Below are 16985 nucleotides of genomic sequence, written 5' to 3' on the forward strand. Positions count from 1 at the left end.
TTGCAAACATTAAACTTGGGAAACAAGGGAAGGAGCAAAGGCATGACCAAAAGAAAGAACCCAAGATGGTTCACATCCCTCCTTGAAAGCGTTTGTCCTCTCGGCAACTTGACCCCAGTGCAGACTGGAGTGGTTGACAAAGGAAGTGGAGCGCTGTCCCCACATCCTCTGCCACTGTGCCATTTCTCCAGACTGGTGAAGCACTGCAGGGTGGGCTCTGGAAGAGTGAAAAAGGAAGAAAACAGGAACTGTGAAGCAGAGGTACAAACACATTCCTAAATGCGCCTAAAAGGCAGCTGGCCAGTTGGTCTAGAGAGTAGGGACACCATCCTCTCCCTAAATGTGGACCAGTTTCTCTGAAATGATTGCCTTCAAGATGAAAAGAACAACAGATTGGTAGTTTAACTGATGCCTTTGTCTTCCTGAAAAAGCTATGGAGAGACAACCAAAGGTACAGACGACAGTAAGTTACCAGAAAGCTAGAAAAAAAAGTAAAATAAATATTTTAGGAGCAACAAAAGAATAAGACATAAAACACAGCAAGCTAAAGCACTCAGGCGAACAATGTTTGCATACAAACAATAGAATAGCCACCAGATGACTACAATCGCTATTACAACCTCAATGAGAGGGCAACAGCCAAGAGGCTGGAAAGATGACTCCATGGCCAGGAGCTCTGGCTGCTCCTCCAGAGGACCTAGGTTTGATTCCCGGCACTACACGGCAACTCACAACCATCTACAACTCCAGTCTCGGGGGGATCAAATATCCTTTTCTGGGCTCTGAGGGCATTGGGCATGCACCTGGTGCATAGATATGCATGCAGGCAAAACACCCATATGCATAAAGTCATGTTTTTAACATTAGAAAGGATGGTAATGGAATGATTAGGGTAAAAGGCCAATGGGTGACACCTAAAACCTTGAGTCAAAAAGCAGCTGTGTGTGTACTGTTTAGAAGTACAAAGACGCAGCAGGGTTAGAGAGATGGTTCTGTGTATAAGAACACTGTCTATGTAAGCATGGCACCTGAGAAGCAAGCGTGAGGACTTGAATTCATATTCCAGCACCCATGTAAAACCGCTGAGGGTGGGTGCATGAGAATGACTGAGGTTTGTTGCCCCCTAACCTAGATCCAAGCTCAATGAAAGTTCCTGTCTCAAAGGAACAAGGTAGAGAGTTGTAGTCCAGAATACCTGACGTCCTCTGGCCTGTGACACACAAAGTACCTACACTCACACACATATGCATATGCGACAAACACATAATATATCTGTCTGCCTCTCTCTCTCTCTTGTGTGTGTGTGTCTGTGTGTGTGTACGTGTACAAAGACATAAGACAGTTAAAAATTTAAAATAGTTGCCTTGGGGAAGAAGGATGGTGATGGTGAGAAAAATGAAAACTGAAGGCACAGACTTTGTAATAAATTGAATTTCTGATACATACACATGTATCACTGAGATGAAACAATAGGTCATAGATCATCTTGGGGGAAAGATAGTAGGCAAAGAAATGGAGGTAACATGAGTAGTCTTTCAGGACGCTTCTCCATGAAGGGACTCTGCGAAGTGATGGGGAAATGCTAGGCCAAGGAAAGGTCTTTGTTCTCACACAGAAAAGGAATATTTTTAAATGCCAACGAAAAGCATCCAAAAGAGAGATCAGGCTAGACATCTCAAATGGGCAGGAGGGGGAATTGAGACTGGAACTGGATTAGAACCCTAAACAGAGGGAAAGCCAGAGGGTGGCTTCTGTGAGAAAGGCTCTGGGAAGGAGAGACAGCTGTGTGGGTCTCATAATCAGAAGATGGATGTAAGCATGTCTAACAGAAGCTATATTCTATACAATGTACGGCTTATAGGATCTCCAAAGAGCTTGAAGGCAGCGGTGGTAGGGGATGGGAAAGCCAGGGGGTGAAGGAAGCCAGCCCTCTCACCTGTGCACCTGATCCCTTCTCCAAATCCCAACTGCGGTGCTCTGTGAGCACTCCCTGGAGTTCAGAGGAAACGGCAGGAATGGGAACTGACTTGCCCAAAGCCTTAGCCAAGATCAGGCTAGAAACAGAAACCAGAGCACCAGAGATTAAGCAAGAAGCCAAGATGAGAAAACAAAAGAATGAGACATGACGGCATACGTAGGGTGCCAGAGAGCAGAGGCCACTTACTGCACCAACGCCAGCTCTCAAGGTCTAAGTCACTGGGCCAGACTCTCAGCAACACCTCAGTATTTATAGAAACAGGAACTGAGTTTATTGGATGGGCGGAGGCAAGAGATGAAATGGTGTTAACCCTGTCCTGGCTAGAGATGACAACTAGAGAAACTGAGTCCCCAAAAGAGAGAAGATTAAAATGGGGAAGGCAGGACCAAGAGTAGAAACAGATAGAAAAAGTGGGAAAGAAGAGATATAGGAAAGACATACAACACATAAACTGAGCAGGGAAAAACAGAGAGGAGAGAGACAAGAGCAGGGAGCTGGCTAGAGCGCGCGCGCGTGCGTGCGTGCGTGCGTGCGTGCGTGTGTGTGTGTGTGTGTGTGTGTTGTAATGTTCCTTCCAATCCTTGAAACAGGCTAGGTAAACAACCTATAGGCCTACCTTCATATGATTCCCTGGTAGAGATAATCCTGTTTGTTTTGTTTTGTTTTTTCAGGCATGACTTCTCAGACACGTTCCCCCCGGAACTAGAAAGTGACATGCGGTGGTTAATTTTGTGTGCTCCAACCTTTGGGCAATACATCAGAGAGAGTTTCTATGATGCTGTATTTAGGATGTGACTGACATTTGAATCGGTAACTGACTAAAGCCAGCTGTGCTCCCCATTGTGGGTGCCACTCATCCCATTAAATGAAGCCTGGACAGAAGGAAAGGCTGATCAGCTCATGAATAAGAGGGGTCTCCTCTTACTGTGTGTGTGGACCATGTTTCCCTCTCTGTTGGTCCTAGAGTTTTATTTTTATATGTGACATAATTTTATATACATATATAATTACCATGTATCACAGCACTTTCTAACACAATATAGGATTTACTCAGTACTTAGTGCTTCTTTTTCCCCCAGTGAAGTGAAAACCAGGGATGTTTGGTTCACTGGTATACTCAAGCAGCTAAAGAGTATCTGGTGTATATTAAGCATTTAAATTGTTGAATGAATATACTTCCCTAGTGACACCTTATGAAGCCATCATAAATAAAGCACTGTTAGCCAGACATGATGGTTCGTGCCTTTAATCCAGGAAGCTGAGGCAGGGAGGTTGAAGTGAATTTTAGGCCAACCTGACCTATATAGTGAACTCCAGCCAGCATGAACTGCAAAGTAGATCCTGACTTCAAAACTAGCAAAGAAAAGAGGGAGGGAGGGACAGAGGGAGGAACAGAGGGAGGGACATAGGGAGGGAGGGACAGAGGGAAGGAGGGAATTAAAGAAGAAAGAAACAGAGCGAGAAAGAAAGAAAAAGAGGGAGCCAGAGAGAAAGAAAGAAAAAAGAGAGAGAAAGGAAGAAGGGAGGAAGGGAGAGGAGGGAGGAAAAGGAGGAAGAGAAAAGGAAAACTGTGTGTGTGTCTCAGAGAGAGAGAGAGAGAGAGAGAGAGAGAGAGAGAGAGAAGGAGGAGGAGGAGGAGGAGGAGGAGGAGGAGGAGGAGGAGGAGGGAGAGAGAGCGAGAGACAGAGACACAGAGAAAGGCCCCTTTAAAGATCACTTTGACTTTTTTTTTTTTTTTTTTTTTGGTTTTTCGAGACAGGGTTTCTCTGTGGCTTTTAATATCCAATTTAAGTCCAAAAGGATTGCGGCCTTTACGCTAATCTGTACCGCCATCTGGTGGCAACTCTGTATATTGCTAGTTGTTTCTCTCCACCCACCCCACAACACACACGCCTCAGTCGCTCCCAAAGTTACTAGGAACTACTTTGGCCTGCTCCTCACTGAGTGTGCATCGGACGGAAATTAGATGCGCACAGAGCTCACTAACATTTACAACCAGCCGGAAATTTCAGTGCCCAATAGTCATCCAGAGCGGATTCACGTGGTACAAATTCAGCCAACCAGGTTCCCAATACTGTCCGGCTCACGCCCTTCCGTTCTGGGCTCCTTCTTTCTCCGCAAGATGGCATCCCCGGCCGTACCGGCGAGTGTCCCTGCTGCCACTGCGGCCGCAACCCCTGCGCCGGCTGCCACCGCAGCCCCGGCTGCTGCCCCGACAGCGCCCACGCCGGCTCCGGTGCCGGCTGCGACTCCCGCTGCCGCCCCGGCTCCCGCCTCGTCCTCCGACCCTGCGGCCGCTACGCCTGCCGCTCCGGGCCAAACCCCGGCATCCACGCCAGCCCCTGCGCAGACGCCGGCGCCTTCACAGCCCGGGCCCGCCCTCCCTGGGCCTTTCCCCGGCGGCCGCGTGGTCAGACTGCACCCGGTCATTTTGGCCTCCATCGTGGACAGCTACGAGCGACGCAACGAGGGAGCTGCCAGGGTTATCGGCACCCTGCTGGGTGAGTGCTGGAGAAAGGAATATTTTTCTTCCCGTTCATCTCTCTCGTCCCATCGCTATTGAACTCTTAACCTGTTTCTCTTTTGCACCTTCTTGATGGCACTTTCCTTCCCAAGTGACTTGAATCCTGCCGAATCGCTTTTGTGTTGAGCGACAGAAGTGTGCAAGGAGTAGGTATGAGCTTTTGAGTAGTGTGTAATTTTATATTCCTATCGGCGAAGGACGGAGAGTGCTTGTTGCCAACAAGAAGTTAAAAGCTCTTTTAAGCACAGTACACACATTTTCCCTCTTATCCGCTGACCAACCAACACACACACACACACGTACCCACCACCCATGTATGAGAAGAGGATGTGTCAAAAGCTTCCCCCAATTCAACAGCTAAACCAGGTATGTTCAGAACTGATTCCGGATATATAATATTTTGCTTTCCTGAACTTTTAAGCAAGCCACTCAGTCCCAAGGACCTCCCTCATACTAATTTCCTGTGGATTAAAAGCTGTATCTGCTCAGGCCCAAGTTCCTGCCCCCACCTCAAGCTCCTCTGATTTTCCATGTGGACACAAACAGTAGTATGACCTGTTTACAAGCAACCTGAAAATGAAGAGTGATCCTGTCTTTGCCTGTGTTACAGATTTGGGGATGTAGATAGTTTATGTTAAAGTGGTTTGTAAACGGAAAAGCACTGAAGACTGCTGAGTACATTTCTCTCTCTCTCTCTCTCTCTCTCTCTCTCTCTCTCTCGACTTGCTTGCACTCTGCCTTAGTAACAGCTTTTAAACACTGGCTTTCCACTCTAGTTACGTCCATCATTTATTTCTTGGTGATCTTGTAGCAGTTCCTGTACTGTGGAAGACCATTCAATTGCTTCAAAGTGGACAAATCAGACTCCAGCAATTATTAGTTTTCTGTCATGGGACAAATCACCAAATATCTGGTTCTTTCGTGGGGGGTGGGGGGCTGGTCAAAACGGTTTCTCTGTAGCTTTGGGGCTTGTCCTGGAACTCACTCTGTAGACCAGGTTGGCCTCAAACTCAAAGAGATCCGCCTGCCTCTGCCTCCCAAGTGCTGGGATTAAAGGCCTGTGCTATCACCGCCTGGCCTGTCAGGGACTTTTTTAGCAGACTGTTTTCGTGGGAATGAAATTATTACAGAAAGCAAGTGATGATTGGCACACCTCAGGTATGGCAGCTGTTGGTCACCCTCTACTACACAGGAGGCCAGACTAGCACACCATACATTTCTTTGACAGTGTAGCCCTTTACAGAAACTTAAGAGTTGATACATTGTCTCTCATCAAAACACATTTGCATTTTCTTCTTCACAAGTATCTTCTGTGCTCTCCATCATTTCAGCTCAGTTCCTAACTTCCCTCTATTTTTAACCTCTCGCAGTGTGTTAATTTTCTGGAACTGCCATACTGTGAACGTCTATAATCAATATGCTTGCATCAGTGACTTGCCACTTGACAGATAGAATATACAATCTAATTTTCAGTCTGTGGAGCTGTTTACATGGAGGAATCAATGTCTACTAAAGCTTATTAAAGCACCCCCTTTGTCTTAGCAAGGCAGCTGTAGTCTCTGAATTCTCCATCAGATTGAATCCTGCTCGGTGCTTCCACCGCTACAAAACAGTTGAGTTGTTGATGGAGAAACAAATGAAGCGATATGTGCTCGGTAGGAACTGAGACTTTGGGGGGACGTTAATTTGTAGAAGACTTTGCTTGGCTAAGTGAAATCACTGGTGACTCTCATGTACCATAAAACTGCTAGGTACTTAGAATTCAAAGTCAATCAAAGGAACACTGTTGTAGCCTTAAACTCAAGGCGGAAACAGCCCCTGTACCATAGAAGTGATGACTCTCTGCTAGTGTGATGTCCTGTGGAAACACTGAGACATAACTGTTTCAAAAGATTGTGAAGGACAGACAGAGAAGATGTGAAAGTTCCTGGCAAGGCGTGACACATTTTCAGGGTGAAGTCAGTCCTTCAGTGGATGGTGCCCACGTGTGTTTCCCAAGGAAGCAAGACCTGACTAAATTATTTTCAGTGAATATACCCATAGGGTATAGTTCTTTGTAAGCACTACTAAGTTCAGTGTTTTTTATCCTTTAAACAAAAAGTTTAACTATTCAAATTATAGAGCATAAATATTATGTTTTAAATACCATAATTTAAAAATTTTTGAGAATACTAACTTTTTGATCCCTGAATCTCAAAAAATAAATAACATGCCTGGAATTTGAAAACTGAAAAACTTGTTTTCACCTTATGTAGTAGTTCTAAAATGTATCACTGTTGAGAAACAAACATTTTTAATTTAAAAATGAAACAAAATTTTAAAAAGACAGCTCTTGGTAAGTCCACTGCTTGAAGAGGTCAGCATTCCCCTCTCATGAGAGGGTGGCAGGAAGGGGCGCCCTCGGTGGTTCTGGTTCTGGACACCTGCCTCTGTGGCAGGAGGCTCTTGAGCAGCACTCACTCCAAAACTGGAAGACGGGAGAAATGAGAGTGTGGTTGCTTTGTGGAGAGGAGTAGACCTGAGCTGGGCCTGACGACAGATTGAGGGCGGTGCAGTAAAGAGACAGCACATGAGAAGTGGGGCTACAGAGGGACGAAGAATTGAGAGCTAGGAAATAGAGATGGCAGGCCGTAGCATGACCAGAAGTGCAGCTTCAGAGGGTGATTTCTAGGCCTTCAGCTGTGCACAGAAGAAAGGACACAGAGTTTTACTTGGGCTTGGTGTTTATTCCTTCTGAGATACCATTGAGTGTGGCAGTGGGTTTGTTAAGTTGAAAATGAGTGAGAAAGGTTGCCAAGATGGTTCACAAGCCTGACCTTTTAATTCATGGAACCCATGTGATGGAAGGAGGAAACGAACTTCTGCAGATTGTCCTCTGAGCTCCACAGGCGAGCAGTTGCCCATGCACACCCACAATCAATCGATGTAAAAGAAAGGATTTAACAGTAAACGGAGAGAATGTAAAGAGATGTGGGCAAGCATGTGTCAGCCACCAGGAGCCAAGAAGTAACTGAAGTCATAAAGGCGGATGGAATCACCTCACAGGGATTGGTGGCAGTGTTTAAAAAAAAAAATAAGTTGGGAAATACTTGTAGCTTTGTGTGCAGTCTGTCACAGCTACTCAACTTTGCCTTTGTAGGGGAAAAAAGGTCAAAAATAATGCATAAGAGATTGGGCAAGTAAACATTTATCAGCTGAAATGTTTCTGGGTCAGGACTTGGCCTAGAAAAGGAACATAGAGCAAAAACTAGGAACACTAAGAATGCGGAGCCAACAGATTAGGAAGAGAGAAAACTAGAAGAGACTGGTGCCATGGAGAACTAAGGGACCTAAGGCTCTGGAATGGAGGAAGCAGTCGTGACGGTCAAATGCTGGTGAGTGCTCCGGTGAGAGGATGTGTGCCCATAGCTGTAAGAACATACTAGTTCAGAAAGCAGAACCACGCCAGAACAACCACTAGCAGGGACATGTTGCAGTAGGGCTGGGGAGCTTGCAGGAAGGTGCCAGTACGTTAGGAGAAAGTGAAGTTGGAGTCCATGGCTCAGTGAGACTCAGGAACTGATGTCTGTGGTAGACTCACAGATAGAGAGGTGATAGATGGGCTGGCTGCTCTAAAGGGAGGTCCAGGTAATGCCCTGAAAGCTGTGTTTACGGTGACACTAGACGGCTCTGTTGGCAGTCAGCCTCAGCGAGCTGTGCAGGCCAGCATACAGGGAGAAACCCTAGAGCAGTGAGAAACCCTTTGGGGGTTGAACATTGCTTTCACAGGGGTCACCAAAGGCCCTCAGAAAACAGATATTTATATTATGTTTCATAACAGTAGCAAAATTACAGTTGTGAAGTAGCAATGAAATAATTTTATGGGTCACCACAGCATGACAGTCACAGCTCTAGGAAGTTTGAGAAGCATTGCTCTAGAGAGTGAAGAGAGAGTATTCCGGGGAATGGGAGTGGACAATAACAGCCAAGGGAGACCTTTCTTGGTGACAGGAGGAAGAGTTTGAGTTCTCTAGAAGATGCTGATTCTGTTTATGCGGAACTTGGCACTAATGTACTAGCTTGATGTTTGTTGACTTTGAGGAGAACTCCAAATGCATTTCAGAATTAGGAGCTGGAGATAGCCCTTAGTTGATAGAGCGACAGAGCACCTGCCAGCTATGCATGAAGCACTGATTTCAGTCCTCACCACATAAACCAGGTGTGTGGGGGGGCACACTTGGAATCCTAGCACTTGGATGCTGGAGACATGAGGCTCAGGAGTTCTCCATCATTTGTGGTTACAAAGGATCCTGGCTCCAAAAACAAAACAAAAATAGGGGAAAAGTAGTTGTGCACTGTGGGACCGCAGGATTTTTTGTTTTGTTTTTTGGGGGTTTTTTTGTTTTGTTTTTAAATATTTATTTATTTATTATGTATACAATATTCTGTCTGTGTGTATGCCTGCAGGCCAGAAGAGGGAACCAGACCCCATTACAGATGGCTGTGAGCCACCATGTGGTTCCTGGGAATTGAACTCAGGACATTTGGAAGAGCAGGCAATGCTCTTAACCTCTGAGCCATCTTTCCAGCCCGGGACCGCAGGATTTTCTAACACCTGGCCATTCTCTCTTTTCCAGGAACTGTTGACAAGCACTCAGTGGAAGTCACCAACTGCTTTTCAGTGCCACACAACGAGTCAGAAGATGAAGTGAGTTGAGTAGATTTCAGCAGCCCCACTGTGCTGTGTCTGTAACCCGAGCTGCAGGCAAAGCACAGCTTCCCCTGTCCACACCCTGGGCTTCTTCATCAGCTGGGTGATCATTCTTCCTATTCAGTTTTGGTGTGTACTAGCTTTTTAATGTCCTCTCCTGCCCTCTCTCTTAGGTGGCTGTTGACATGGAGTTTGCTAAGAATATGTATGAATTGCACAAAAAAGTCTCCCCAAATGAGCTCATCCTAGGCTGGTAAGTTGAGGGGGTAGGTGGGTGGAAAAGTCTTTATTGAGGGGCGGTCTTGTTTGTCATCAGATTAGATCTTGTCTCACCTTTCAGAGATACAGTATTCAAAACATAGAACCTTGAGCCTATAAATTCAGTATTTTGATCATAATTCTGATCCTATAAAGTCAAGAATATTTATTTTCAGTTATAGTTTTGCTATTGCAAAGTTTGTTGACACTGTTAATTACTGCTGACATAGTGTCAGGACCCCAGAGACGCCCCCACCACTATTGTATTCTGTATTGGCATCAGGTGCCATGCATCTATAACTGCTGTTTTCCAGGTATGCGACAGGCCATGACATCACAGAACATTCCGTGCTGATCCATGAGTACTACAGCCGGGAGGCCCCAAACCCCATTCACCTCACTGTGGACACAGGTCTGCAGAATGGGCGCATGAGCATCAAGGCTTATGTCAGGTGAGTCCTGGGCAATAGGGGCATTCCCGCTGTGCCTGGATGACCTCCCACTCCTGCCCCACTCGGGTCTCACTCTGTAGCTCGTTGTCTCTTCAAGAACTTCAGTTCCTTTGACAGCTGTCATTAGAGAAGGTTCTGAAGCAGAGTCTGACCCCATAATTTATACTTGCTGCTCCTATGTAAACTGGAGCACTTGTTGTCTGTGACCACTCCTCATGGTAGTGCCTTTAGTTTTCATTATCTTAGTTTGCTTTCTGTGACTGTAATAAACACTGACCAAAGCCAACTTGGGAAGGAAGGGGCTTATTTCACCCTACAGGTGACATCTGTCATTGAGGGAAGACAGGGCAGGCACCTGAAGCAGAACCAGAGTAATGCTGCCTGCTCCCTGTTCCCCTGGCTTGTTCAGGCTGCTTTCTCCTACCACCCAGGACCACCACCCCCTACATCAATCCTCCATCCAGAAAATGCCCCACAGACTGGCCTAAGGCTGCTCTAGTGGGAAAAAAAATGAGGTTCTTTCCAGATGACCTAGTTTATATCAAATAGATAAAATAATAGTAATAATTTTTAAATTTTATATTAAAAAGCCCTAACCAGCACATTCATTATTCCTAGAATCTAGCATAGTATTTATAAGCTAGAGAATGCCGGCCTTGTGTAAGCACATCTTTTGAGCTAGGATTCAGTATACTTTCAGACGATAACATTGCAGGGTTGACACAGAACTTGCTGGCAGCTACAATGCCATTTGTCAGGGTTTGCTGGGAAGGCTTTAGCAGTGAGGAAGGAAGAGTTATCACTACAGCTTGAGCCCGTTGATAGGCACTGAACTGGCGCCTTCACCCCCTTTTTAGTCTCTACAAATTCAGCCTCTCAAAATTCATATGAAAATACAGAGTTGAAATAGTAAACACAACTTTAGTGAAGTTACTTCTAGCGCCCAGTCCAGTGGTTTGGGACATAAGTCAGTTTGGTCTTGTAGTGATAATGAGAGGTTCAGCCCCAGAAAAAGATTGCTCCAGTGTGTCTGTTTTCCCTGAAAATGGGTGTCTAGGCAGCCAGAAACATCCAGAGTCCTGTCCTCATTACTGGCAATATGAAGTCATCCTCTAAGGCTGAAGAGGATAAGAAAAGTTTATTCTCAAGATGTTTCTGGGACAGTCCTGGCCTTCTCAACTGGACGGTGTTGCCCTTGTGACTGTGATGCTTTCTAAGCCTAGTCTGGACACGGAAACTACTCCCAAGGGCATCTGGTTACCCTTTCTTCTCTTTCCCCAGCACATTAATGGGTGTCCCTGGGAGGACCATGGGAGTGATGTTCACACCTCTCACAGTGAAGTATGCATACTATGACACCGAACGCATTGGCGGTGAGTTTCCTTCCCCCACTCTGCACACCTAGAGACCCCAGGCTGATTCAAGGGAGGGAGCTGTGTCTCTGTGGCAGAAATGGAGGGGGAGGGGGCCTGAGTAGCTTACAGAACACTGTTCAAGGTTCATGCTGACAGAGGTTGAAGATTGTTCAGGGTAGGACATTGTCAGTACCACAGGCCATCTCCATAAGAGGCCAGCATCAGTAGTTAACAACCCAGGTGGAGGAGCTGAGCTCTCCAAAGAAAGAAAAGTCAGTGCGTGGAAACCCGGGATTTTGGGGAGCTGCCTGTGTCCAGAGTGGGTGGAGAGAGTTAGTAGGTGGTTAACGACCTCTTTCCTCTTGCCATGACTAAGTTTTCTCTGCACTCCCACAGTCGATCTCATCATGAAGACATGTTTTAGCCCCAACCGGGTGATTGGACTCTCAAGTGACCTACAGCAAGTGGGAGGGGCCTCAGCTCGCATCCAGGATGCTCTGAGCACTGTGCTGCAGTATGCTGAGGATGTGCTGGTGAGATGGGGTCGGTGGGCCTGCCAGCGACATGGCAGTCCCTAACAATGCCTCACCGAGTCTCTGTTTTGTGCTCAGTCTGGAAAAGTGTCTGCTGACAACACTGTGGGCCGCTTCTTGATGAGCCTGGTTAATCAAGTACCCAAGATCGTTCCTGATGACTTTGAGACCATGCTCAACAGCAACATCAATGTGAGTCATGGCTGGACCATGGAAGTTGGGTAGACAGAAGGCTGCAGTGCAGTCCAGGGTGGAGGCAGTCCAGCATGTCCAGAGGGTCTCCTCCCCTAAGTAACTAGACTCAGGTAGAGGACTTGCTAAAGTCCAAGGTAACAGACAATTCTAGTTTCCCCACCTATGTTCACAGGACACACCCACCCATACTTCAAAAGCCTCCACTCCATCCCCGATTCTGTAAACATCGGTAGAGAGGATGGTGTCCGTGCACATCCCCTCCTGGCTTCCACCTTCAACCCCTGCCCAGTCTGCCCCAGCTGGCATTTGTTCAGGACTCTGCACAGCCAGTGTCCACAGTGGAGCAGCCAGCACCAGACTTCTGTCACCGTTCCATTCGCTGTTTTCATTTGTCTTTCAGGACCTGCTGATGGTGACCTACCTGGCCAACCTCACCCAGTCACAGATTGCCCTCAACGAGAAACTTGTAAACCTGTGAAAGAGCCCCAAGAGGCTCTTGTGCTGGTCTTGGTTTCCACCACAGGACTAGGCTGAAGTGGAGGCAAAGGGTGTCTTTGTGTCTTGAGTCACAATGACTCAGTCAGCTGCTTGGGACTCCTAATAAACATAGCCTACCTTTTGTAAATGAACTTTATCTGATGTGACTTTATTGTTGGCTGGGAGAAAGAAAAATGTTGTTGAGCTCATACAGAAGACAGAGAGTGAGCATTGGAGGAGACGCTGGTTAAGTGTTGGCATGACTCATCAGCAGTAGTGCACCCACAGCCCAGGCTCTGTTAGCTTCACCCGCGCCACACAGACGGCCTTCTTGGCACAGTGGCTTTATAGTCATACTGTTTTTACTCTCAGGATCATAGCAAATGGAATCTCCAAAATTGGTATGTGTGTGTGTTTCTTCATTTTTTTTGCCCTCCTTAGCATCTTACCGGATGGCAGTCCAGGGGTTGTCTTGTGTACAATCTGGAGGAACTTGGAGATGTGCTAATGAGCCTGAACAGAAGGAAAAAAGGATGGGCGCACCCCTCAGCCCTGGGACCCATGAGCCCATCTTCACGGTGAGGAATATCTGCTTTAGCGGACTATTTGATCTGGAAAGGTGTGCTCATACAGACACATATATATGATATGCATGTGCCTAACCAAACCAAAAGCCAAAGAATGCTGAACTTAAAAGGCAGTAGTGGTTGGTCACCTTAGAGGTGGAGGGAGGTGGACAAGTAGAAGCAAGCGCAGGTAGTGACTGGTCTGGTGTGATAGTGGCAGGTTAATGCATCTAAATAGAGCCAGGTATGACTTGATGATGGTGTGTTTTTCATTATCGCCCAGTTTGTTCTAGACAGCAGACATTGTGTTTAAATGAAAGAAAATACATTGAAAACAATGTGGAAAAGAGGGTTTTTGTTTTTTAATGTTGTCTAGTTGATACAGTGGAAGAAATGAAAATGCTAATGAGAAGCTCAGGACTGTGCCTTGGTAGAATGCCTAAGGTGCATGAAACTCTGGAACGTGGTGGGGGGGGGGTCCCCATAAAATTGGGTGTGATGGCACACTTGTAATCCCAGCCAGGGAAGTAGGGAGCAGGAAAATCAAAAATTGAAGCTTACCCTCATCTTGTATGAGTGTGACAGCAAATAGAACACAGGCAATTACACAAAGACAGCGTATTCTCAATGAAAATGTAAGTTGCGTATCTGTCACAATTACAGTAAAATGCGAAGATAATTAGATCTGGACAAGCTGTTTCTAAACGTTTATGTGAAAATAAAAATGTCTTCCAAAACCCTGTCTCAGAGCTGTGTACCCACAAACTGTGTGACTCAACACCAATCAGACATTCCAGTAGAAGGTTCTTAAATGATCCATGAAGAACTTCCTAAGTACTGAGAGTCCACAAGCTAGTCTTTAAAGATTGATATCCGATAACCCCTTAAAACTTTTGACTGGTAATGCAACTATAAAGCTGGAGAAATATTTGAAATTCCTGTCAAAGACGTAATATTCTTGCCACAGAATGCTCAACCACTTTTTGTTTTGATTTCAGGTTTTTTTGTTGTTTTGTTTTTGGTTTTTTGAGACAAGGTTTTCTGTAGCTTTTGATCCTGTTCTGGAAATAGGTCTTGCAGACCAGGCTGTCCTCAAACTCACAGAGATCTGCTTACCTCTGCCTCCTGAGTGCTGGGATTAAAGCATGCACCACCATTGCCCAGCCTTGTTTTCAGTTTTTGAGAGGGGAACTCACTATTTGCTCTAGCTATTCTGGAACTCATTGTGTAGACCAGGCTAGCCTCAAACTCAGAGACCCACCTGCCTTCATCTCCCAAGTGCTGGGATCAGAGGTGTGTACCATCACACCTGGTCCCACAACCAGTCTTCCAAAGGCCAGTTATCTACTGGGTGTCAAGATACAAACAGTTTACACTCCTACATACATACACATACACAACACAAAAAAGCAAAGATGCTTGATGTCACTTATAAATAATATACAATGCCATCTTATCATGTTTTCTGCTCTATGAATGGCTAGCAGTGATGGCCAGAGAAAGGGAAGCATGACAGAGATGCATCTCTGGCAGGAATAGCCTGTGTTGCAGCATTTTAAATTTGTATTTTTCAAATTAATCTTGGAATTCATGTATGTGCATGTACTCAAATACATCCTGGTTTGATTCTGATAATACAGTACATAAATAATTATATCTGGCTCTGTTAACAAAGATTTTCATCAACACGAGTGATTTTATGAGTCATTACTCAGCAAATGAGTAATTTTATGACAAAATTCAATATTGTGTAGTTAAGAACGAGACAGTGCCTTATTTATTGATCATAGAAGGTCTAAAAGAATGAAAAAAGGAAAGTGGTATCTGTAGTGATTGTCGTGGCGTGCATTAAAATGATAGTAATGCCTGGACTACCAGTGGACGTCTATGCAGGCACTGCTCTTAATGGCTGTCTTGTATTGGACAAGGCACGCTCAGTAATGCAAGCTCTGGCCCTTAGTGTTATCTCCCAGGAGGGAAAGCAGTTGGCTATGGTAGTGTCTAGGCTATGAATTATTATATCTACTTGTCCATGGTTAATATGGTTCATCTTGGTCCCTCTTCTGTCTTCTTGGCCTCTTTTAGCTCTGCACTTAGGTTCTGTCCACCGTCACTAGTTCTGCCTATGACTAGTTCTGCCGGTGTCTTAAAGTGTTCAGTGGACTTTCATGGTCATGACCACTAGAGGGCACATTTACATAATTCAGAAGCCTATGGCTACAAGTTTTCAGTGCCTAAGCAGTTTACTAAGGTTGCCCAGGAAAAGTGCTTTATGTGGAGATGCTTAAACAGTGAGAAATGAGTGGCCAGGGCTCCAGGAGAAACCCTTTAGCTACCTGGGAGACCCAGAATGATGACACCAAAGTATGTGCTTCTATCTTCACCCCCAAAATATTTAGTAATCTACTTCAAAACTTGAAGGGGAAACAAAGTAAATCTAGGGTCCAATCCCCCTCCAACCAGACCACAATGCATATTACAACCTAGGCCCCACTGTATAGAAATCCTAAGACTGATATGCCTCGGAGCAGCTCCAGCGCAGCCTTGACTACTCCGGTGAGAATGTCTGGGCAGGAGTGCAGAGCTAGTATATATGTGGCTTTGGGACCCTTACTAAGGAACCTGGCCCTTGTATATGGCACTAGAGTTTAGGGCAGTAAATAGGAGGCTTTTGCCACATTCTGGAGTTTGGAGGTATGGAGGAGGGCTATGTGTAGAGATCTTGGTAACGTTGCTTTATTGAGAGTCTGAGGGATAGGTTGAGGTTAGAGTTAGCTGAAAACATAAGCCATCACTTGGATATAAAAATTCATCTGGTGAAGAACATACTTTGGGACCACTGAAAGCACATGGCAACATTTGAGCAAAGTTGTGTGTCCAAAGAGATCTGCAGGGTTGCCACAACAAACTTGCGTCTGTTTTTCACATAGATGGCACCACTCCCGTTAGTCTGCCCCATTCACCTTCCCCAGACTTCTGCCCGCAGCCCTCTCCTCACCCAGCCAAATCATTCTCCATTGCCCAGTGGAACACAGGGCTTCTCCCTACTACCCTCCCCCTGGGGGTGGGGGGTGTCCCTGTCTATTCACCTAAGAACCAATTGCAATTGAGAGTTTGGTTTTGGTTCATTCCACTATATTCAGACAAAACACCATTATACCTGAGTCAGATATGTTTTCTTCCTATAGCAACTGTGGTGGAAAACACCCCCACATATATAAAGTCTGAGGTGAGGAAGCAGGATACATGCCATGGAGCCTCAATTGCCTGTTCATATAGTTTACCTGTGACCATTGTCATGCAGTGAATTAGTGGTCTGTGGCTGATGAAACCAGGTTTATGGCTGCTGTGAGTATTTGAGAGATACTTGGGTTTTGATAGCCCAGTGTCATGCTGTCCTGGGCCCAGTGACTCACACGTGAATTCCGTTACCAAACATGAATACGTCTCTACTACAGAAGGTAAGGCCTGCCCTCCAAAGCTCAGGTCCACACGGCTTTCCAGATACTCCATGCTGTTTTGGAGTATCGAGCCCTCAGGGACTATTTGCCACGGACCGGCTCAGGGGAGCCACTCAGACCGTGGAGGAGCAGGGTCTTGGTAACAGGAAGGCACAAGTCCGGCGAATGACAGACAGACACAACACACAAGAGAGTGGTTGAAATCTGCTGCGATTTTACTGAATTCATGTTTTCATTATATAGTATTCAAACAAAGAACAAATCAGAAGGTCATGTGTCATTGGTTGGCACAGTATGAAAGCTTCTTTTAGTCACATCAGCAATATTTAAGAAAAGTATATCAGGAACAGGTGTTAGACATAAAGCATCCTTAGAAGAGGAAATCTTGTCCTTGGGACTGTAAACCTCAGACACGTGGTTTCATCTTATGAATAGAAAGTTTCTGTCTCATTATCGCTATCATGGCCCTTCCTCTTCCTAACCCTTTATTTCATCT

At 45.7% G+C, this 16985-nt stretch overlaps 1 protein-coding gene across 1 annotated transcript; it reads left to right on the forward strand.

The window, feature by feature from the left end:
- Positions 1-4100: 4100 nt before the first annotated feature.
- On the forward strand, positions 4101-13772 carry Eif3f (eukaryotic translation initiation factor 3 subunit F). The gene is made up of 8 exons (XM_005350966.3): positions 4101-4479; positions 9119-9189; positions 9366-9445; positions 9765-9902; positions 11184-11275; positions 11654-11790; positions 11869-11982; positions 12386-13772. The coding sequence occupies exons 1-8, from the start codon at positions 4101-4103 to the stop codon at positions 12461-12463; spliced, it is 1089 nt and encodes a 362-aa protein (XP_005351023.1). The 3' UTR covers positions 12464-13772.
- Positions 13773-16985: the final 3213 nt, after the last annotated feature.

The sequence above is a fragment of the Microtus ochrogaster genome, chromosome 8, assembly GCF_000317375.1.
Source record: "Microtus ochrogaster isolate Prairie Vole_2 chromosome 8, MicOch1.0, whole genome shotgun sequence".
Lineage (NCBI taxonomy): Eukaryota > Metazoa > Chordata > Mammalia > Rodentia > Cricetidae > Microtus > Microtus ochrogaster.

Bases quoted from the DNA above. Each gene is read 5' to 3' on its own strand.
- Eif3f (XM_005350966.3), top strand. From the start codon at position 4,101: ATGGCATCCCCGGCCGTACCGGCGAGTGTCCCTGCTGCCACTGCGGCC. The intron at 9,446-9,764 runs GTAAGTTGAGGG...GCTGTTTTCCAG, and splicing joins AATGAGCTCATCCTAGGCTG to GTATGCGACAGGCCATGACA. The intron at 11,983-12,385 runs GTGAGTCATGGC...TTTGTCTTTCAG, and splicing joins TGCTCAACAGCAACATCAAT to GACCTGCTGATGGTGACCTA.